We start from the raw sequence: 23,571 nt of genomic DNA on the forward strand, positions 1-23,571 counted from the left end.
AGAATACACTGTATGGAACAATGACTATTATATGACATTATCTGCTTTTTCTTGTAGGTGATTAAGATACGTCTTACATGGTGTGTCCTGGTGTGGCAAAGCTGATTAAAGGTAAAAACTATTACAAAACAATATCTATGCGAGTTCGAAAATCCTTTAAATTCAGGTCAAGTTTTAAACTGTCGAGTGGTGTATCTTATCTGTAAACGAGTTCATTTTACATCATATTATGTATATATTAGTAGAACAGTATACTACGTTTCAGCTTTCATTTGCATTAAAGGACAACAAGAAGGTAAGATAATTTCCCGTTTGTACTCTGCTAAAATGTTACTTTTCTGTGCATGTTTAATTCTATTATACATTTATTATTTCCAAAACAAGTAGAATTTATATGTGTAACTGATTAAAACCAGTACATGTATTATTTACTTTTTAAAAACTTTTAATGAGAGGCTCTACAAATGTGTTCATTGAAATCAAGCCTTCAAAACAACTTTTAATGAGGGGCTATACAATTTTGTTCATTGAAATCAAGCCTTCAAATGTCACAGGAATTTATAGAACTATTAGATATGGATTATTAACTTCTAAATATATTAAATTAATTGACCTTTTATCATTGAGTAAACAATGTTTTATCTACATGTACATTTATTTTGATTCAAATCCGTCAGAATGTCTCTAGAAAGCACGCAGTTAGGTTAATGTACTATTACTTTGGTATGAAATTACACCTCTACGCCAGTTTTGAGATTAGGGCTCTCCTGTATAGGATGTGCATTTAGTGGAACTTCGAATGCTTAGGTGGGACAAAGGGGTACCACATCAGTGAGAAAGACGATAAGATGTATTAAATACTTGATGTAGGAAATGTAAAATACAATCAAACGAAATGTTTTAATAAAGTGGAAACATAAATGCAATGTCCTGGATATGATAGCTAGGAGCAACAAAATAACGTGATATAATAAGAATTCTAAGTATTTAATTACTTCTTGAATACTTATCATTTACGTAGTTTGTGTATCAGTCGAAATTGGGTGATTAAACTGCGTATGATAAACTTACTGAGCAGATTCACTTATGTAGTGATGTATATCTGTCCCACTCCCGCGGGTAAAGAAGTTGTTTTGTACTTTACTAGGTACGACAGTTCTCCAAAGGGAAATAACTCGGACGTATCTCGAAATTGGTGTATTCACAAGTATGCTTATGATTGTTATTGTAGGACGACATTGCTCACGAGATTCACTCTTTAAGCTTGATCTATCCTCATGTGATGCCATTGGTTTTGCAAAAGTCTTTATTGAATAAAACTTTGCACATGATGGAAATAAATCTTTTAGAGGAATTTTAGTCACTGTATAGAATGAAAAATGGGTAAACTGATGCTAGTGAAAAAGTTTATTATTTTCCATATATAATCAATTATTTATGATTTGAAAACTATGCTGATATTACCTCTACTGTATTTCTAGTATACAATGATTTCCTTAATATCCACCATTGATTTACACATATTTATCAATTAGCAGTTTTTCTAAACTTTACATTAAACATTTGTCAAGTTTTTATCTGAATTACAAATGCGTGATTTTCTTATGTTGTCGAAGATCGGTGAAAGGTTTCAAATTTAGGCCTTCGTTTTGTGCTTACGGCCATTTTGCAGTGAGGGTTCTTTAGCTTGCCACAACAACTGTAAGCCTCTTCGTAAAACTCCAATATTAGTGAAATATCCATGTCACCGAGAAGAATACATGTATTAAAAGACATTAAAACTGTTCAAATGTCCGGTTAGTTGTGTAAAAATATCGATTTTGTCGACGTCATCCATAAACATGGGAACAAACACGTCTTTATATTCATGATTGAACAATATAAGACTCTCTTATGAGTAGCCATGAAATATAAGGTGATTCCACCCGAGGGTTGCAAAAAATCTGTGAAACCCGATGCTTTGCCGAGGGTTTTACCGCTATTTTGCAACTCCGAGGGTGGAATCACCTTAATATTTCATGGCAACTCATAAGACAGTATTCCCCCCCCCCTCATATTTCTAGAGTTTTCCGTTTTCCTTGTGCCTAGCGACGCCATTTTAAGAAATTTCCAATTAATTTTTCGCTGTACATTAAAAATAACACAAGAATCGAATTCTACGACCCTCATTTTGGCAACTACGTTGCCGACAAACAATCGGCCGACGAGTATATAAGTGAATAGTATTAGATTTATTCCTCTTTGAATAAATCAATAATCAGGGTGATGCGTGACGTAACTCGACAGTCTATCAGCGCGAAACATTTTGACAGACCTAATCAGAATATGAATCCACAACTGCACGTTTTTTTTTCTTAGAGTAGCATTGATATTGATATCAATTGAGCAGTTATTTAATGACGAGTGTGTGAAGAGAGATTCCAAGTGGTTTTTGTTGGTGGATATGGGCATAACTAGACTTTCGTTTTCCACGCGTGCAAGGACTCGAGTCTCATGGACATTGAAGGCACTTATTTCACCTGAGTCACGGACAGTAGACGTTGACAGAGTAAATGTGGAGGTAGGCCTAGAAGTAATAGACCGTGTGGGCTGGGTTTCTGTGAACTGACTGGCATAATGCACCGGATGACATAGGTGTATGAGGAATTTGTGACTGTTGTTGAGTGTGCGGTAATCGTTCCAGGAATGTGTATTTTTGTGTTCGGTCACATACACCTGGAGATTATCAGGGACATTACAATCTGTCATTTTTTGTACAAGAGCTTTGCAGACGGTAGTGTTCTTCAATCGAGGCGAGGTAAACTGCAAACTAGTTGTGTATTGATTATGACGTCACGGGATATGTAAGATAAACGTCACGTGATATGAAATATAGAGATATCTTACATACCTTTTTTTTCATAGAATATACGTATTTTACATACGTAGATATGAGATAATAGGCTATTGATATCGACAACAAAGAACATGAAGAAATCAGTAAGATCACTACGGTAAACAATAAGGTATAGAACTATATAAAATGAAACAATAGGAGTCTGTGACGTATGTGGTTTTTTCAAACAATTGATACTTAAAATAAAAGAGAACACAATAAAGGATTCAGAGTTGGGAATTCCATGGCATCATCTGTAAAATTAAATGAAAAAGAAACAAACTCAGAAAAGTGTCGATTCTGGTACAGATACTTTACTATAGAGCTTCGCAGCTCCACTGTGAAGTGAATGACGGCATTCATAGCAATGGAAACAGGTACGCCATTATATTGATAATTAAACAATAAATCAACGAGAATAACAACAATGAAAGTGGAATACTCATGACATCACTACATGGTTATCTTTAAACAGTAGGATATGAATGGGATATAGAACTAAGGACAATGGAAGAACAAAAGGTGTCTATGACCTGGGACCTATTTGCTATATAGTATGAAAAGTGGGGATAATGAACAGTGCTTACTCAACAACTCCTATAAGGAATACAAAATTAAGAGTTGGGCAAGCAACTACCCATTGGATACACATATATCAGAGGTGTGATCAAGAGACTAGGTGGAGTAAGCATCCCCTGTCGACCGGTCACACCGGCCGTGGACCCTGTACCCTGGTCGGTAAACGGAGTAATCCGTAGTCAAAATCAATGTGTAAATACCGCTCAAACAATTGGTACATGTATGGAACACGTCAGCCAGCATTTGACTCAATGATTGGTTATATTCGCAAACTAGATCTTTATAATAACCATTTAAATTACGATATACTGACTTTAAACGATACTGTTGAAACCCCTGTAACATCAACTTATTTGTCAGTAGCCTGTTTAAAATCTGATCTTGCAGAACAAGCTCTTGCTCATCGAATCAGTTGTTGAGAGACATAAACATCATATACAGGTAATCATTGAATAATGCTACAAAATAGGGGAAGTTGATGGCGGAAAAGCTGGCGTCATCCTGTTTGTCATAAAGTTTATTTCTTAGTTTACTGTTAACATCTACATGCATGCATACAAGTCTCTGTTGTGACGTATGTGGTTTTTGCAAGTATTTTAAATAAAAGAATGACATGAATTCAATTAAGACTGGAACATTCCATAATTCTGTATAAGAAAGAATAAAAATTTGGTTGATCAGCTATGATAGTACATAAAAGCGAGAATACTAAGGATCAACGGTGTATCCATTTTTAGGAATTTCTTTTTTGTGACGTAAAACTCTTTACCTACTGTGATGCATACGATGGGTCTGTGGTGGGCGAACAGCATAGACCATTACTGAGACATGTTCTGATATCTGATAAGAATCAAATCGTCATATTTATAGATATGTTGGTTTCTCACACTTGAAACCATTTATAGTCACAATTTTTGAAATTTACATATAAATATAGACATAAGCTAAACATCACTTCCTTATGTTATCATACTATCGTCATTGTTTTTAAATATACTTGTTTACCGATTCGTTTCAGACATGTTTTACTTGATGGCTAAAACTGGATTGAGATATCTCGTTCAGCGAGTCCCATATCTTGAACCCTATTGTTGATTTCTTTCAAAACCCTATTGATCTACGTCACAAAAAATTCCCCCAAAAGGCACGCCGTTGATCCTTTGTATTCCTGATTTTATACACCCGTCGTTAGACAGGACGTTTTAGGTTATGGCGCTGTCCGTGCGTCTGCCTGTACGTCCATGTTCATGTTTTCCGGACCTTTGTCCGTAACTGATGCATGTACGGCTTTGAAATTTAGCGTATCAGAATAACAATTTCTTCCCTAAGAGGCGTAAGAGGGAATTTGTATTTCAGCAAGATTGGGGCACCTTGACCTAATTTAGGACTATAAGTAGATCAAACAGTTTTCCGAACCTTTTTTCGTTACGCATACAGAATATTGTCCTTAAATGTTCTAATACGCTTCCTCTAGGAGGAATACAAGTTCACTTAGCATTTCAGCCTGTCCGTCCGTATCTATTAGGACAAAAAATAGGTTAAACAGTTTTACTGATTTTTTTAAAATCATGGATACAAATATTGCCTTGAAATTTAGTCACATACTTCCTCTTGGAGGAATACAAGTTCAGTTTGCATTTCAACTGGATTGGTCCGTCAGTCCGTGACTTACGTTAGGGCTAAAAGAAGGTTAAACAATTTTTTTGGACCTTTTCCATTATGGAAATAAATCTTGCAATGAAATTTAGTCACAGGCTTCCTTTTGGAGGAAAACAATATAAGTTTGCATTCAGCTGCATTGTCTCTTCCTTAACCTACTTTCGGGTTAAAAATAGGTACAGTTTTCCGAACTTTTTTCATTACTGATACATATATTGTCACGATGTTTAGTCACAAGCTTTCTCTCGGAGGAAAGCAATTTCAGTTTGCATTTTAGCTGGATTGATCAGTCTTTGACCTACTTTCAGGCTAAAAGGAGATCAAACAGTTTTCCAACTTCTTTCATTATGGATAAAGCCCAGAAATTTAGTTACAAGCTTCCTCTCAGAGAAATGAAAGTTCAATTTACATTTCAGCCGGGTTGGACTCTCCGTCTCTCTCTCTCTCTCTCTCTCTCTCTCTCTCTCTCTCTCTCTCTCTCTCTGTTAGTCCAAGGTAATTTTTTTTCCAATTTTTGTTTCCGTAACAGATGCATTTACAGCGTTGAAATTTGGTAACTATTTCTTTCTCAAGAAGCGTAAGTTTGCATTTCAGCTGGATAAGTGTAGCGGCTCCCGCTACACTTATCCAGCTGAAATGCTCAAATGCTCAAATTAGGTCAGTTTTCCAAGCTTTTTTTTTCGTTACGGATACAAACATTGCCCTGAAATTTAGTCACAAGCTTCCACCCGTAGGAATACATGTTCAGTTAGCATTTCAGTTGGATTGGTGCACAACAACTTACTTTAAGGGAAGAAGTAGGTCAAACAGTTCTACAGATATTTCGTTATGGATACAGATATTGCACTGAAATTTTTTCCAAACCTCCCTCTTAGAGGCATACATAATCAGTTCACATTTTAACTTAAACGGTGCACCATGATCTACTTTAGGTCTAAAATAGTTTTAATAGCTTCCTGGACCTTTTCTCATCATAGATAAAGATATTGCACTGACATTTTGTCACAACTTCCCTCTTGGAGAAATACATAATCAGTTCACATGTCAGATGAATTGGTGCACCATAACCTACTTTAAGGCGTTTCTATTCAGAATGCATAATATGTTTCCAGGTTGAATTTCGCAACCGGAAGGGCGTATGTTGTACCATGCGTGGTACTCTTGTTTATAGATGAAGTTATTATAGCTGATCTACTGAGTTTTAATTTTTTCTTATACATCGTCATGGAATGTTCCATACTTAATGAAATTGATGTCGGTTTTTATTCTACTTAAAATACTTGGAAAAACCGCCTACTTCACAATAGGGACATATATACTATATAGTCAATTGGTCCCAGGTCATGGACACCTTTTGTTCTTCCATTGTCTTCGGTTCATTACCCTATACATACATGTACCCTACTGTTTAAAGATAACCATGTAGTGACGCCATGAGTATTCCATTTTTACTGTTGTTATTCTCGTTGATTTAATGTTCAATTATCAATAGGAAGTCGTATCTGATTCTATAATTATCAATGACGTCATTGGCTTCACAGTGGAGCATCTTTTTTGTCGTTTTCAATAGCCTATTGTTCAATCATGAATATAAAGATGTTCATTCCCATGGTTATGGATGACGTCATTTGCTCCACTGTTGAGCGCATAGTAAAATTAATAGTGATATAGAATTAGTTTAACAGTCAAATCACTTATTTGAAATGAACAGCCGTGTTAACTAAGCGCACATTAATTGCTAGAACAGACTGATTGATTGATTGAATATTGTTTAACGTTCCTCTCGAGATTATTTCACTCATATGGAGACGTCACCTCTGCCGCTGAAGGGCTGCAAAATCTAGGCCGATGCTCAGCTCTTATAGCCATCGAGCAGAGAGGAACCTTTATCATGCCACACCTGCTGTGACACGGGACCTCAGTTTTTGTGGTCTCATCCGAAGGACCGCCCAATTTAGTTGCTTCTTACTACAAGCAAGGGGGTACTAAAGACCCATTCTAACCCGGATCCCCACGCGGAGAACCGATCGAAGCTGAAAGTAATTTTTCAGACTTGAATTATGAAGGACTGCTCCGAGATTCGGTGAAGGTGTCAGTCCAAATATTCAGCAAAGCTGAAATTAGGTTTTTAAGAGTTAGTTTACTAAAAGTTTTATGTCAATACTTCAAACAATAGTAACACACAGAACAGTTTGTCTAACGGAAGGAAAGTTATAATGTAGAACACCCTACCGATTTACCAGTAATATACCAATGGTATGCAAATTCATAATAAGTTTAAAGGGAAAGCGAACTATAAGGATCCTTCATGGGTATTTAATATTTCCGAAATACCTGTTATATATAATTATTTTATTGACGGTTTCAATTGATTTATGCAATGGAGTGGACATTTGTATTTGTATATTGTGTTTCATGTACAAATATGAACTGTAGTAATGCGTTTATTTTGGAACTTCCATCACAATTACTGCCGTTTGGTTTTCAAAAAGCCTTTTGGAACAATATCAATCTCTGAAGTTCTTTAAATAGATCACTTTGTTCGTAAGAGTATAAATCAATTAGATGCTGCACTGAAATTACTGATAAGCGGAAGCATGCTTGTTAGTACAAAACTTCAACTCGACGTTTGGGTTTATGCTCTGAAAATCAATAAGGGCCATACGATCTTTAAGAGCAGCTACAATATCAAGTTTTCCAACAGCAAAATACTTCTCAAGATACTTAGCAGATATTTTTGATGTTGTAGAGGTATCAATATGCAACACGTAAATAGCAAGACGTATTAATGGAATTACGACAAGATATGAAGAAAAAAACATTAGAGTTGGAATACCACATAAACACAAATAACAATAAAGGGTGATTTTCAATTTTTTTGTTGTTACAAATTTAAAGACCTACTATGCAACCAAATCTTCATAAACTGTTTTAAAGATATTGGCTATGCAGTAAAAAAATACATTCTTGTAAACTTGATACATGTATCTACACTTTTTAACGTAAACATGAAACTGTGAAATCTGAAAATTGTTCTATAGAGAAGAATCAAAATGTTTAAAGAAAAAATTTCAAACTTCATTAAACATAAGATATGTTTTAAGCATAACTTAAAAATTTGAAAAACTCAATTTATTTTATCTCACCTGAGCTGATAAAAAATTGTTCGTTGCCCGTCATTGATGGCGTTGTCGTAACCTTTTCACATTTTCATCTTCTTCACCAGAACCACAGGGCCAATTTCAACCAAACTTAGTACAAAACATTCTTGGGTAAACTTTGTTCAAATGAAGGGCCTTCAAAGGGGAGATAATCACGAACATGCAAAAAACAGAGTCATTCAAAAATATTCTCAAGAACCACTGAGACAGAAGAGCTGAAATTCATATGAAACGTTCCTGACATAGTGCAGATTCATGTTTGTTAAAACCATGGCCGCTAGGTGTAGGCTGGGATCACAATAGGGATCAAAGTTTTACATAGAAATATATAGAGAAATCTTTTAGAATCTTCTCAATAAGAACTGGACCAGAAAAGTATGTATTTACATCAAAGCTTCCTGACATAATGCAGATTCAAGTTTGTTAAAATCATGGCCCCAGAGGGTAGGGCGGGGCCAAAATAGGGGAACAAAAACTTACATGGTAATGCATAGCGGAATCTTCTCAAGAACCCCCGGTCGATCCAGAGAGGCTACATTTAATTGAAATTTTTCTGATGTAATGCAGATTCAAGTTTTAAAAAAAACCCATTGCCCCTGGGGATAGGGTGGGGCTACTATAGGGATCAAACTTTTGCATACAAATATTTAAAAATCCTCTTCGTAAGAACCACTGGGCCAGAAATAATTATATTTACCTATTATGTACATGAAAACTTCCTGACATAGTACAGATTCAAGTATGTAAATATCATGGCCCCCAGCTGTAGGGTGGGGCCACGATGGAGATCAAAAGTTTTACATAGAAATATAATGGGGAAATCTTTAAAAACTTTCTTTTCAAGAACCATTGGGCCAGATAAGTTCACATTTGCATTAAAGCTTCCTGACATCGTGCAGATTGAAGTTTATAACAACAACGTCACCGAGGGTAGGATGGAGCCACAACAGGGCATCAAAGTTTTACATAACAATTATATAGGGAAAATCTTTAAAATCTTCTTCAAAAACCACTGGGTCAGAAAAGTATAGATTTACATGAAATCTTCCTGACATAGTGCAGGTTCAAATTTGTAAAAACATGTCTTCCCCGTGGGTTATGTTGGTACCACAATAAGGACCAAGTTTTACATGTGAATATGTTGGGTTAATCTTTAAATGCATTATGAGAGTAGTGTAAAAAGCAGAGTTCTGACAAAATTACTTTAGTATGGGCTACTCACTAATCCTCTGAGGAGCCAATGACGTCATCCATAACCATAGCAACAAACAAAATAGATTATTAATAACCACAACAAATGTAACATTTTAAACAATAAGGTATAGAAGTGAACAAAGGTATGGATTATGAAAACAAAACAAAACAAAAGGATGCTACCATATTCATTCATGCAAAGTTTGAAATTCCATGAGAAAACGAGAAAGATATAACAATAGTGGATAAAGAGGAAAATACAAAGGATCCACCAGCGCGCCCGTTTAGGTTTTTTTTTCTGTGACATAAATCATTGAAAGAAGTGAACAATATTGAGAACACACTGAACGAGACATTTACATCCGCGATTGTACAGGTAAAACCACGTCTGAAACGAATGAATAAACACATATTTAAATACAATGAAGATACAAGATATCATAACAGAAGATGGTATTTAGTTTATCTCTATTTATACGTTAATTTCAGATTTCGTCCTAACACGAGAAATAAATGGAGGCTCACATTTCTCATCGGTCACCTGAGTGCTAGTTGCTAGTTAAAAGTATCACTAGTCCCAAGGGTTATGAAATCTAGAAAAAAAATATTTCAGCTAAATTCATGTGTTCTTAACACTTCAATGTCCTCAAAAAGTGCATACATACGCTGATGAAAGCCTTTACATAATATATTATATGCATTAACTTTAAACGATATGACTAATTTGGACTCATCCTTGAGTCAAAACCCTGGAGTTGTTAAATTCGGCATTTTTAAAAAGAAACATTTGAAATATAAATATAGAGAGTGGTAGTCAGTAAAATCAGCACGTTGAGCACGATAATAAATATACACGTATACAACAATGCTACACATTAATGCAAGGTGAAGATAACGAACAGTGATCAATCTCATAACTCCTACAAGCAATACAAAATAGATAGTTGGGCAAACACGGACCCCAGGACACACCAGAGGTGGGATCAGGTGCCTAGGAGGAGTAAGCATCCCCTGTTGACCGGTCACACCCGCCGTGAACCCCATATCCTGATCAGGTAAACGGAGTTATCCGCAGTCAAATCAGTGTGCCAAGAACGGCTTAACAATCGTTATGAAACACGTCAGACAGCATTTGACCGAATGTGAGGTTGTATTGACGAAGTAGATCGTTATAACGACCATAGAATTTGCGAAATGCTGACTTCAATCGAGACTGTTGAAATCCCTGTACCATCAACTTGTTTGTCAGTAGCTTATCTCGATTTAAAAACTGACTATACCCAGAACAAGCTCTTGCATATCGAATCAGTTGAGAGATATAAACGCCATATGCAGGTGATAATGGAATATTGCTACATAAATGTGGGAAGTTGATGGAGAAGCTGAAATCATCCCGTTTGTCATACAGTTGAGTTGTCAGTTTGCCGTTAATGAAATTTACTTACACGCGAGAAGGAAAATCTCTTGCTGGGCCACTCAATTCGACATTTAGATATATCGACGACGTTTTGTCTGTTAACAATAATACTTTTCATTCATATATCGAACAAGCTCGAAATAAAAGACACCACAGAGTTGTCCACTTCTTCATACTTAGATATTTTATTGAAACTAGACATTAACGGCAAACTGACAATTCAACTGGATAACAAACGGGATGATTGCAGCTTCTTCATCGTTAACTTTCCATATTTATGTAGCAATATTCCATTATCACCTGTATATGGTGTTTATATCTCTCAACTGATTCGATACGCAAGAGCTTGTTCTACATATAGTCAATTTTTACTGCTACTGACAAACTGGTGCATCAAAATTGGTACCGTATAAGTTTTACATTACACTAGAGTCTATCTGAACACTTACAATACAAATATACTGCACATAGCTATAATTTTGCATGGATTAGGAACATTATTCCATCAAGGTGGTGGTAAAGTGTAATTTCTAGTCCAGGATCCTCCGCCTTCTAAACGGCTGGTTAAAATCTGAAGAATACAGATACACTACCCACCATAAATAAGTATACATATAAGCTTTTTAGACATTTTGGTATGGAATATATATTCAATATGATAAAAGAGAGCTGATATACTGTGTATAAATTTCAATTCATCTCAGTAAAATGATCAGTTAAGGGTACAACTTAAAGATATGTGAAACAATAATGACCATTCAATGTTTTTTGAGAAATCTGTTGAATTGTGATGTTGGTTTATTTACGGTGAAAAATCACAGCGTCTTGCAAAAGTACACTTCAAACACACAATAACATGTATTAGAAATTAATTTGAAATGGTTTCAAGTCGAAAGTTGCATAATAGTTCTCTTTAGAAAATTCAGAAAATGAAGTATTTTGATAAAAGATAAGAATATAATAAGTTAAAAGGTTAACGTCATCTATTTATATGTCAGAGCTATGTATTTTGCATCGAAAAATCTGTATCAACAATGTAACCCATGTGTTATATGCGCAAGTAACTTCTTTTGATGAGTGTATACTTATTTATTGTGGGCAGTGTGTAAATACTGATGATGACACAGGGATATATTTTTCAATGGAACATTGCGTTTCATTGCATTTCGTGGACACTCATTTTGTGTGGATCCCATGAATTTCAAACCACAACGAAATTGATTTAATGTGTGGAAACTATATCCACGAAATTACATCACAACGAAACTGTAAAATCTTGGCAATCCACGAAAATTGGTCCCTTCGAATTTAAATGATTACACAGTATAACACCACACATCCCTGACAAGTGTTGTGGATTAGTGTATGAATGTAGAGTAATAGCTTAGTGTTGTGGATTAGTGTATGGATGTAGAGTAATAGCTTAGTGTTGTGGAGTAGTGTAAGGATATAGAGTAATAGCTTAGTGTTGTAAATTAGTGTATGGATGTAGAGTAATAACTTAGTGTTGTGGATTAGTGTATGGATGTAGAGTAATAGCTTAGTGTTGTGGATTAGTGTATGGATGTAGAGTAATAGCTTAGTGTTGTGGATTAGTGTATGGATGTAGAGTAATAGCTTAGTGTTGTGGATTAGTGTATGTATGTAGAGTAATAGCTTAGTGTTGTAAATTATTGTATGTATGTAGAGTAATAGTTTAGTGTTGTGGATTAGTGTATGGATGTAGAGTAATAGTTTAGTGTTGTGGATTAGTGTATGGATGTAGAGTAATAGCTTAGTGTTGTGGATTAGTGTATGGATGTAGAGTAGTATGTAGAGTAATAGCTAGGTGTTGTGGATTAGTGTATGGATGTAGAGTAATAGCTTAGTGTTGTGGATTAGTGTATGGATGTAGAGTAATAACTTAGTGTTATGAATTAGTGTATAGATGTAGAGTAATAGCTTAGTTATGTAACATGACATATATTATTATACATGGCTATGTAGGCTGACATATACGAATGAATTATATCCTGGATGCTTGATCTCATTCACAGCAAGACAAACAACTGAAAATGGATCCTTGTAACGAAAACACTGAATGCGGAGAAAAACGAAATCGCCCAGTGCTTCTGTCCTCTGAATCAAATGCGAATAAAAATAAAGAGAAAAAAAAACCTTCAAAAGAAAATATCCCGCTTGATCGCACCACAAAAGAACCTCGAGAGGAAAAGATAGAACATATTTACTCTGCGAGAAAACATAATCTCGATAGGAAGATAAAAGAACACGATCATACGTTAAAGAACATGGACACCATGGTGAGAAATTTAACAACGAAAACGGGTAAGTATGACGAAACACTACTTAAAACTAGATAATTTTAATAGATAAGGGTAGATACATGTAGTTTGAAAAACAGGCTTCGTTAACCGGAGTCACCTTGGCCTGATGTTGCGATTTTTAAAATATTTCTTTTTCATTCTTTATTCCCGTGAAAATTTTGCCCCCATTTCGTAGCCACAAAACATCACGACATATCCAAACTTGAAATCACTCAAAGGTTTTAACCGTTGAACATTTAACGTTTTTGGATTTAAGGCTAAGCTTAAAGCTTTTTAAAAAGTATGTGAAATCACAAGGTATACTTATGAAATATGAAAACTCTATATGGAACAATTCAAAACTTATGTCCAAGATAAACGTTTCTATTGTCCTCGTGCTTCTGGGTCTTCCTGCTGCATTTGATGTCATTGACACAACAGGCGGTGTCTCAAAATTGATCCTTTCTTGCTTAACAAGCGACATCAATCTGTAGCTATTAACTCTGTCAAATCCACTGAGGGATTTGTTTTACTTTTGGCGTTACCCAAAGGTCTGTTCACTGTCTATTTTCCAAACCAATCGGAACCATCTGTTGACAACACGGAATGAACTACCACTGTTATGCGGACGACTCGCAAATGTATCTTGTAACACGGCCAATGGAAGGATTATTTTTCAAGATTAGAAGCTTGTATAGCATATTTTAGTTCATGGAGGGTACATACTTATTGAAACTGAATCAAAATAAAACAGAGCTAATCATTTTAATGTAGCGAAAATTCCATTACACCACCCTAAAGTTGGACATATCTGCCGCACCGTGTTTCAAAAATCTTAGTGTGCACTTCAATCCCTATCTCACTTTTGAGAACCACATGTCATCTTTTGTAAAAGCATGCCATTTTCATAGTAGCAATATTTGTCGAATTCACCATTTTATAACTACAGAAGTGTGTCAGTACACTCGTTATATTAACACTTGATTCTGTTAGGAATAAACAAAACTACCTTGGATCGCTTACAGAAGGTACAGAACACCACAGCCAGGATTGCGTCGAGGAATAAATTTATAAAAAAAAAACCAAACCCCCCCCCCAAAAACAAAAACAAAACCGAATCCCCTTTTCTACGTTACAGTGATTCAGTACCCAAGAAAGGTTGTTTGTTTTCATTATTAAAAAAATAAAAAAAAACTTGTATCACGTATATGTGACTAAGTTTAATTTATAAAATGTTTTTTTTTTCATTTGTTAGTTAAACACATGCAATTCGCTTCGTGGTTCCGAGCATTTCACAATTTTCAAAGTTCATGTCGTTGGGTTATTTTAGTGTATATAAAGAGGCGTTAGCGATACGAATTTCCAGATTCTAAAACATTGACCTACATGTACACATGACGTCATGATATAATAAATGGTAAATTGTAGCGATAAAACAGTTGAAGCTATACATGCACAATCTATATTCAAAGTAATAGGCCATTGCTATCAAACTCTTAGGAATTGGATTTTAAAACATACTTGTATAAAATGCATTTCTTTTTTGTCTTCTTGCTAGAATAATGTCCGTTTAAAGTTAATAAATTGGAAATACTTCAGAATGTTTTACATCCAGATGTTCACTTAATTTTATTTTCCGGTTTCCCGGAACTTGAATTTGTTGTTGACGTACTCTGATGCGCAATGTCGCCCTTGTCTGCCAATTAACGCTACAATTTTCGATGTAAAACCCCTCTCCTATGAAATATGAAGATAACGAACAGTAATTCTCATAAAACCATATGTACATTCTCTTTAGCAAGTATATTGGAATTTCTGTGACACAAGTAAATGTTATTCTATTCAAAACAAAATAAGCATGCTAACATTTTAATCTTATATAAAAACTCAAGAATCATTGTAAGCGCTTTCTGTATTATCAAATACAATTTAGTTATCTTTAGTAACGTTCATTATTAAGAAATTCAAATATTTTTATTCATCAGATTTACGAATCAACAGGCTGCATTCAGAACTAGTCAAAGAAATTGGTTCAGTGCAGGAGAAAACGTCTTCTGCTTTACAATTTATTAAGGAAGATGGAACCGAATTGAAAATAGCAATGCGTGCGGGTAAGATATATGATGCACTTTTCATATGCAGAATTTAAAAATACCGTTGAAATTGCTTCCTGCTTCTTCCATTCCTCTTTAATCAGATGTAAAATGTTTGTTTTCGACAAACCTCTAGGCGTTTCAGTATAAGAAAAAAGTAACCATTAGTGAAACGTTTCAATTTTATCCTGATGAGGCATATGAATGGTTCGAACATTTGAAACCATGTGTATTCCTTTTAGTGGATGGTGATATAATCGATTCAAATGTTCCTCTTGTAATCAAAATCATACAGTAACATGTAATGTATTGTATGCATTTTTATAAAAAGTATTTACACCATTTTACAGAATTGTCCCGGACGGCCATTTCAGAGGAAGAGAATCGATGTCGTTTTATTGAGACCAATGGATACAAAACGGTTTTCAATATACTCCAGGGTAACAATATGGTTATTTTAACTGGACTTCCAGGTGATGGCAAAACATGTTTATCTTACCACTGTGCAACTGATTTTGAAATATATAGGATGATGAAACCTTTTATTGTACAGTATCACGACGATTGGAAAACTTGCATTTCGCCTAATAAAAACCTATTTTTAATCATAGAGGATTTCTGTGAAGAAGATGTCTTTTCAGAAACATTTTTTCAGAACGTTTGTCATCATCTTGAAGGAATTGCATCAAATGTGGGGATTGGGTGTGATAAATCAGCAAATAAAGTAATTCTTAATCTACGAAAAGAAGTACTCCAACTAGTACGACCAAGATTAGAGCATCTTTCGGGGTTTTCAGAGGGCATTATAGTAGACTTGTCGCTGACAGACACGAATTACAGTCTTTCACCACAAGAAAAAATGAAAATGTTGGAAAAGTATTGTGTTCATATTCATCAAGAAAGCATAGAACAAATATTGAATTCGGTTTCATTTGGATTTCCTAGATTTTGTCAGTCAAATGTAAATCTAAACTATCATGTCCAAGGAAAAGAATCATTGCCGATGAATGCCTTCGAAAACATGGAACCTGAATTTCTTCTGGTTTTAACAGTTGTTTGTTTGAAAGGAGGCAAAGTCAGTGTTAACGAATTGTCTGAACAGGTTTCAAAATGGCCAATTCTATTTACCATATTCACGGAAACTGAACTGAGGTTAGGTAGAAACATCTCTCAAAAATTGGTATTGGCCGCAAGACTCCTAACCGATGTATATCTTTGCACAGTTACAGAAAGTGAGGGGCTGTATGTCAAGTTTAAGCATACCAACATACACAATAGTGTAGCATCATTTATTTTGAAAAAAACGTCCTGATGTTGTTTTTCAACTCGTTCCATATGAAGAACTAAAGTTTTTTCGAAAATTGATACTATCTGACAGTATCAATGTCACTGATGAACAAGTGTTCCACTTAGTTTCAAAAAGAATTTCATCAGATCTATGCTCTAATGTTAACATACATATCATAGAAGAAATATCAAATTTAGTGGAATGGAACAATGATGATTTTATCAATGCATGTTTCAGGGAAAACGGCAACATTTCCAAATCAATTTCAAATCTGCAATTACCAGAACTAGGACACTTTCTAGTCTGTGCAACGAAAGCTAAAGCAATCGGACTTTTGAGGTTACTTATTAGTCATCTGCAACTACAAACATTCCACAATCTTTGTCAGGAATTCGGATTAATTCTACAAGCGTGTAAAGTTGGATCCATAGAAATATTTCAGTTGCTTCGGGATATGGGAGTGGCAATACACGATGATGGCCTCTTTCTCAATACAGTATTGGTACCTGCAACAGAACAAAATCAAATATCTTTTTTGTCCCATGTGATTGACGAATTTCCAATGGCACTAAAGTTAAAGGATCCCGAAGGATTTTCACTTCTACATTTAGGGGCAAAATATGCATTGATGGGGATGGTGGATTTTTTCATAGGAAAGGGTTTCAATCCAAACGAACGCTCATACAGAGGTGAAACTGTGTTACACATACTTGCAATGCACGGAAGTATTACCAATGTCAAATGGTTTTCTTGCAGATATCCACAACATGTTACAATGTTAACCACAACAGGAAAATCTGTCTTACATTACGCAGTCTCTAATAGAGATGCTGAAGTTATGTTATATTTTGTTAGAGATGTCAAAATGATACCCCATGAAGAAACGTACAACAAAGAGACCCTGCTTCACCTTGCTTGTGAAAGTGGAAATAGCCTCTTAGTGAGACACATACTGGATCTGTATCCTGAAATGATGAATTCACAAGATGCTAATGGATGCACAGCCTTCCAGACAGCATGCATAAATGGTGATTTAGAAACGGTAAAAATTCTATGTGACCACCGCGAGTTTAGCTTAGAGTTACTATCAACTGGAGAAAACGTCTTGGGCTCTGTTTGTAAAAGCAAACAGATAGATACCTTTACTTATTTGTTGCATGCATTTCCGGAATTATTGAACGAAGAGTCAGGTGGGGGATACACTTTATTACACATTGCGTCTGCTTTCAGTACTGTGTATATTGTTAACTATCTAACAAATCACGGTTTTAATGTTCAACGACGAACCACCAGTGGGCGTAATGCTTTGCATGTTGCATGTAGTTCAGGAAATTTTGAAGTTGTGCGTTTCATGACTTGGAGATATCCAGAACTTTTAAAAGCTGTAGACAATGATGGATACGATGCGATGTTATGTGCAGCTGAGAGCAAATCAATGGAGACCGTGAAATATCTTATTGATAAGGGGTACTTCAGGAAACAAACTTCACACTCTGGACAGAATATATTTCATATTTCATGTCGAGAAAGCACAGTTGAAATAGTTAAGTATTTATATCAGAATTATCCACAAGATTTTGTCGAACCTGACAAACTAGGACAACTGCCTATACACTTCAGTGCAATGAATACCTGTTTGCAAGTTATTCAATTTTGTCTAAGCTTGAATGTTGATGTGTACGCTACCTCACTGGTCAACAGAACAATTCTTCACTATGCATGCAGTAACCGAAACACAGACGTTTTGAAATATGTTTTAAAAACTGTTCCTGGTTTAAGACACAGACGAGATATCAATGGATATAACGCAATCCACTGTTCTTGTGAAACCAATAACAAAGAAGCATTTGAATTCCTCTTAAAAGAAGGTTTCGAGATACATTCAAAAACATTTGATGATTTTACGGTTTTAGACCTTGCATTTCTGCATAGAAGCATGTCCATTGTAGCAACTATAATGGACAAATATAAGAGGGGAAAATACGATAATTTTATGGACATGATATCCCATCGTATCGCTCAATATGAAAACCACATTTTAGCACGATTAAAAAAATTTGAATATATCGACTTTGCTGTGTTTCCTCTTAGAAGAGTTGATACGAAGTTTAAATATTCGAATGTGTCCAGTCTAGTGGACTTACACTTTACGAACCAAGAAAAAAGTGTCTTTCAAAAAGAAACAGCTGTGAATAAAACATTCAAACGTATGCTCGCTCTTTCTAAGATCGAGGAAGAAATCGATATGACTTTTCAAGAATTGTTGATTGAAGTGGGACTTACTCAGGTTGAACTTTGGTATATCAATTTAGCATTCCTATTTCCGGAGCATATGCCTGATGCTTGGATCAGCTCTTTTCTAGAAAGGATCAAATCATGCGAATTGAGCAGTGTGTTAAAGGCAGCTGCTTATGGAATATGCAGAAAATTCACCAATGCATTTTATCGTGTACTAAGTATCCAATCTGTCTGGGCAGGATATACATATTCCACTCTGAAGGGACATCTGAACAGCCAGTTGGACACAATAGTTGTCATTACTAATGAAGAAAATGGCAATGTACAGTTAAAGATGAAGGAATATCTTGGACTTAAACTTTATTTTAGAAATGCGGATAAATGTTCCCATGAAGCCAAAGAAATTATGTGTTATGAAAATGAAAATTTGTCTTCCATACACTTACAACAAGAGGACATTCAAAGATTACTATCAAGTCATAGCAATATTACACTGATATCTGCTTCATCTGTTAAATCAAAAGGCTACGGTAAGCCCTATCAAGAACCACCTGTTAAGCAACACACAATAGTAATTTACTGTAGAGTCAAAGGAATAATACCAGTCGGTGAGATGAGATTTCCTACTGAAATTGGTGGGTATCCTGTAGATGTCCGAGAAAGTGTTGTAACTTTTGCGGCTGGACATGAAGGTGTAAGGATTGGTGATAAAATAGGACCAACAGAAGAATCTATTACTGGTACACTTGGTGGATTTATTGATCTTGATTTGGGGAAAAAAGGTTTCATAACGTGTGCGCATGTGGTGTGTTCCAAATTTTTAGATAATCAAAACGCACTACAAAATATAGCCGAACAAAATATTTCTGTAGGTGTTGTGGAAGAAAAAGGCAAACGACGAATTGGAAAAGTAAACAAAGCATACTTTAATTTGGATCAGGTGACTAAAACCAGTATTGATGCTGCGCTTATTGAATTGAATGACAGTCTACCTGAAACGGGGCAATTTTCACTGAAAGTAAAGACAGAGGATTATAGAAAAGCAGGTTTGCACCTTAAATATCTTATATTTTTATAGCTTTGAAAAAATAGTGTTATTTAGTGTATAGCTTTGATGTAAAATGTTTCAAAACGTAGAAAAATTATTTATTTAATCCATTTCCATAACCAACATATTTCATTTTTCAGGATTTCAGCAACACCACATCCCATCTTTTTCAAATGGCGAGATCTCAAAAGTACCAGACATCAACTTGAAAATGTTTTTGAAAATCGGCGCTGTTTCAGGTCTGACGTGTGGATTTCTTCATTTTAAAGACCCTGCAGCGGTAATAGGCACCACACCACACAATGTTTATATACATAAGAATAAGTATGAATTGCATGGGCAGATCGAAGTAAAACCACATCGGTGTGAAACATTCATCGAGAAAGGGGATTCAGGAGCTTTCGTGTTTTCTTTAGAGATGGACGATGCACCAATACTCCGGTGTATTGGAATGGTTGAGGCATTTACAGATCATGGAACATGTCTGGTGACTCCGATTCAAGACGTATTATCGGCTTTAGGCTTAAATATTTACCATCTTACTAAATTTGAAAAGGAACTTCAAGAACATGATAAAGAAGATTTTCTGTCTCGTATGTTTGCTGATCTTCGAAGAAGAATGGAATCAATGCAAAACGATATGCAAGAAATGAAAATTAAAGTTGACACCACTACTGAAAGTGTATCCAAAATTCAAACAGATATGTCTAACATGCAGAACGAGATGACCAGCGTTCACGAAAAGTTGGATTTAATCGACAAATCTACCCTCACTACATCCACAGATGATCCACAAATGTGAGATGTACATGTGGACATTATTACATTGTAAGATTATAATCGGTAACGTAAATAATTTCTGTGAATCTTTTTGAAAATGGAATTTGGACGATAATGGCATTTCCCACGAACATACAGTTATTTATGTTCCTACGTAAATTGAACTCGCCAAGGAGAACTTTGCTCCGTTTTTTGCTTAGGCAGGCATAACCAAGAACACATCATTGAATTGAAAAATTGTCATTTATTCCGTAAATGACGAAAAACAGTTAGGGGGTCAGTTGACTAGTACACAGAAAAATGGAAAACCCATTATCATCACAACATGGAAGCTGACCCCCTAGCACCAAAAAATTACAAACAATACTGCATTTATACACAATGTAGAAAACTATTTAGCTTATTAGGGGGTCAGTAGATTATACCCTGTATGTCAAACAATTTGGCATCATAATGTGCAAGCTGACCCCCTACTGACAAATACAATAATAATACACTAAGCAAAACCCAGTATAAATGCCACCCAATAGCTGCCTGCCCACAAAAAAAGATGGGCATCCACCAACAAAAACGGCCAAAATCCAATGATAATTGGATCCGCCCACCCATTGTTTTAAACTTTAATGGTTGTTGTAGAGTTCATATAATTGTGATAAGTATAATATATATTATGTAATGTTTACATTTTTACACTAAAATTATCTCAATTATTTGGAATCAATTTTCTTGGTTATCCATATTCTGCGAGTTTCAAACCACAACGAAATACACAGTATATATATATATATATATATATATATATATATATATATATATATATATATATCGAAATCAAATTTTAATTAATGAACGTTTTTAAACAACCTCTGTAGCTATAAAACTCTGCGGAGGTTTACAGATTTCGATTTATAATTGTTGAAATACATGTGTAATATTGTATGGAGTGTTGAATTTTTTGTCGGTCAATTAACTGCATTAAAGTCAATTAGATTTATTCTAAAATTTGATCAGGATAGCAGCACTTTCAAATAGCTTGATATTTATTTGGTTCACTTTAAAAACTCCATTGCGATGCATTAAAGTTATATATATATATATTGCAACGTATGGAAATCATATATATACACGAATTAAATGTATAATCACACTCTTTTTTATATCTTGTAGTTATTTTCTTATGCTCCATTGATTTTAAAGAATGAAGAGGTAGTCGGACATTAACTTACACTATAATATTCAGAGTAGGTTAGAGGTCAATTTTATGGTCTCTGGGTAAACACATTTGGTACCAATGAAAAAGTCTTTTCATAAGAAAATGATATGCTATTTAGATATTAGAGTTTTTTTTTAAAGTAGTTCAAAGGTTAATGTAAAGCTCACCAGATCAAAGTTGTTGGTACCAATGGAAAGGTTTTGTCACAAGGAATACAAATGTTTTATTATTTCAAAAGATATGACCAAGGTCAAGTTTTAAGTTTTCTTAAAAATCCAAAAACTAGGTCAATGGCCAATGTCAAGGTCAACAAATCTGGTATTGATGGAATGCACATGCTTAATATAAAAACAGTACCTTTTACGATTTAAAAGATATGGCTTATACTAAAATTCTGTAAAAGTACGTCAAATGTTAATGATAAGGTAACCCGATTTTTAGATTTTGGGTTCAGTAAGGTCTTGTGATAAGAAATACACATGCAAAATATGAAACTCAGCATAGTTAAGGTGGCAAATGGAAATTTCACCGGAAATATGCAATTGAAAAACATCCTTTATTAGGACGGATGGAGTATTATGGAACTTTACTGATTTTGGATCAAATAATGATGGACTAAAATACATATTCAGGACGATTATATCATATATTTAGACTGCTTACGTGGTTCGGTGTCATGCATGCGATACATGTATTGAGGTCATCAATATTGCAATATCGATATTGCAAGGACATTATGAGGTTCGAAATCAAATTTTAATTAATGAACGTTTTTAAACAACCTCTGTAGCTATAAAACTCTGCGGAGGTTTACAGATTTCGATTTATAATTGTTGAAATACATGTGTAATATTGTATGGAGTGTTGAATTTTTTGTCGGTCAATTAACTGCATTAAAGTCAATTAGATTTATTCTAAAATTTGATCAGGATAGCAGCACTTTCAAATAGCTTGATATTTATTTGATTCTCTTTAAAAACTCCATTGCGATGCATTAAAGTTATGCCTTTGCAATACATCAATATTTAAGACCCACCCACTTGCCCTCTTATCAATAAGTAAAGCATTAATGTTTTCCTACGGGATAAATAGAAAATATTTCAGTGAGTTTATAAGAAAGGATTGTTATAAAATTGATAGTCTGCAAACATTTAAGGTAGGTCCCTAGTCCTGGACCTACATGTGATTTCTCAAAAATTTGAGTTTAAATACTTAGATTGTTCATTTGAGGGTATGATAAAAACAAAAAAATGGGGGGTTGTCAGTATAATGAGTAAATTATGGTATTTTTATTACGTGTACCCCAATTTGTCAAACGGCAATATCAGAATTCATTGAAGAAGTCCTAGAATATGTCCATAAAATTTTGTTTGAGGTATGATGCTGCAATTTTTTTCCTCAAATATGAAATAAATATGTTTAACTAAATAATTAAAAGTGAAATTTTAACACAGTTTCATGTTTTTTAATAATGGTGGTACAAAATTGATTTCAATACAGGCCCTCGGCAGTCAAAAATACGGCACTGCAACACCACTAATATGAATATTTAAAAAATTTGACTTGTGATTTTTCATTCAAACTCACATATTATGTTCATGTATGAATGCTTGTTAAAATACATTTAAAAAATCTGCCCTTTCTCAGCATAATATTTTCACAGCATCTCAATTTATATTTACATTTTTTGGCCAAAATAACCATTTTGAAGATGATTTTCACA

At 34.7% G+C, this 23,571-nt stretch overlaps 1 protein-coding gene across 12 annotated transcripts; it reads left to right on the plus strand.

Moving 5' to 3' along the window:
- LOC125662317 (uncharacterized) lies at positions 1-21,352 on the plus strand. Of its 12 annotated transcripts, none has more exons than XM_056147132.1 (6): positions 1-111; positions 266-295; positions 12,922-13,210; positions 15,174-15,299; positions 15,632-19,853; positions 19,996-21,352. In XM_056147132.1, exons 5-6 carry the CDS (start codon positions 17,024-17,026, stop codon positions 20,655-20,657), a joined length of 3,492 nt encoding a protein of 1,163 aa, XP_056003107.1. In that variant the 5' UTR covers positions 1-111; positions 266-295; positions 12,922-13,210; positions 15,174-15,299; positions 15,632-17,023; the 3' UTR covers positions 20,658-21,352. The 12 variants fall into 7 exon arrangements, with proteins under 12 accessions (XP_056003107.1, XP_048750435.2, XP_056003108.1 ...); XM_056147133.1 differs by having other exon boundaries at positions 5-111; positions 284-295; XM_056147134.1 differs by lacking the exon at positions 1-111 and adding an exon at positions 1,148-1,207 and having other exon boundaries at positions 131-295.
- Positions 21,353-23,571: the final 2,219 nt, after the last annotated feature.

Source organism: Ostrea edulis, chromosome 8 (assembly GCF_947568905.1).
Source record: "Ostrea edulis chromosome 8, xbOstEdul1.1, whole genome shotgun sequence".
Classification (NCBI taxonomy): domain Eukaryota; kingdom Metazoa; phylum Mollusca; class Bivalvia; order Ostreida; family Ostreidae; genus Ostrea; species Ostrea edulis.

Coding starts and splice junctions, on each gene's coding strand:
- LOC125662317 (XM_056147132.1), top strand. CDS start 17,024: ATGGGAGTGGCAATACACGATGATGGCCTCTTTCTCAATACAGTATTG. Junction 19,854..19,995: donor AGAGGATTATAGAAAAGCAG/GTTTGCACCTTA, acceptor TTCATTTTTCAG/GATTTCAGCAACACCACATC.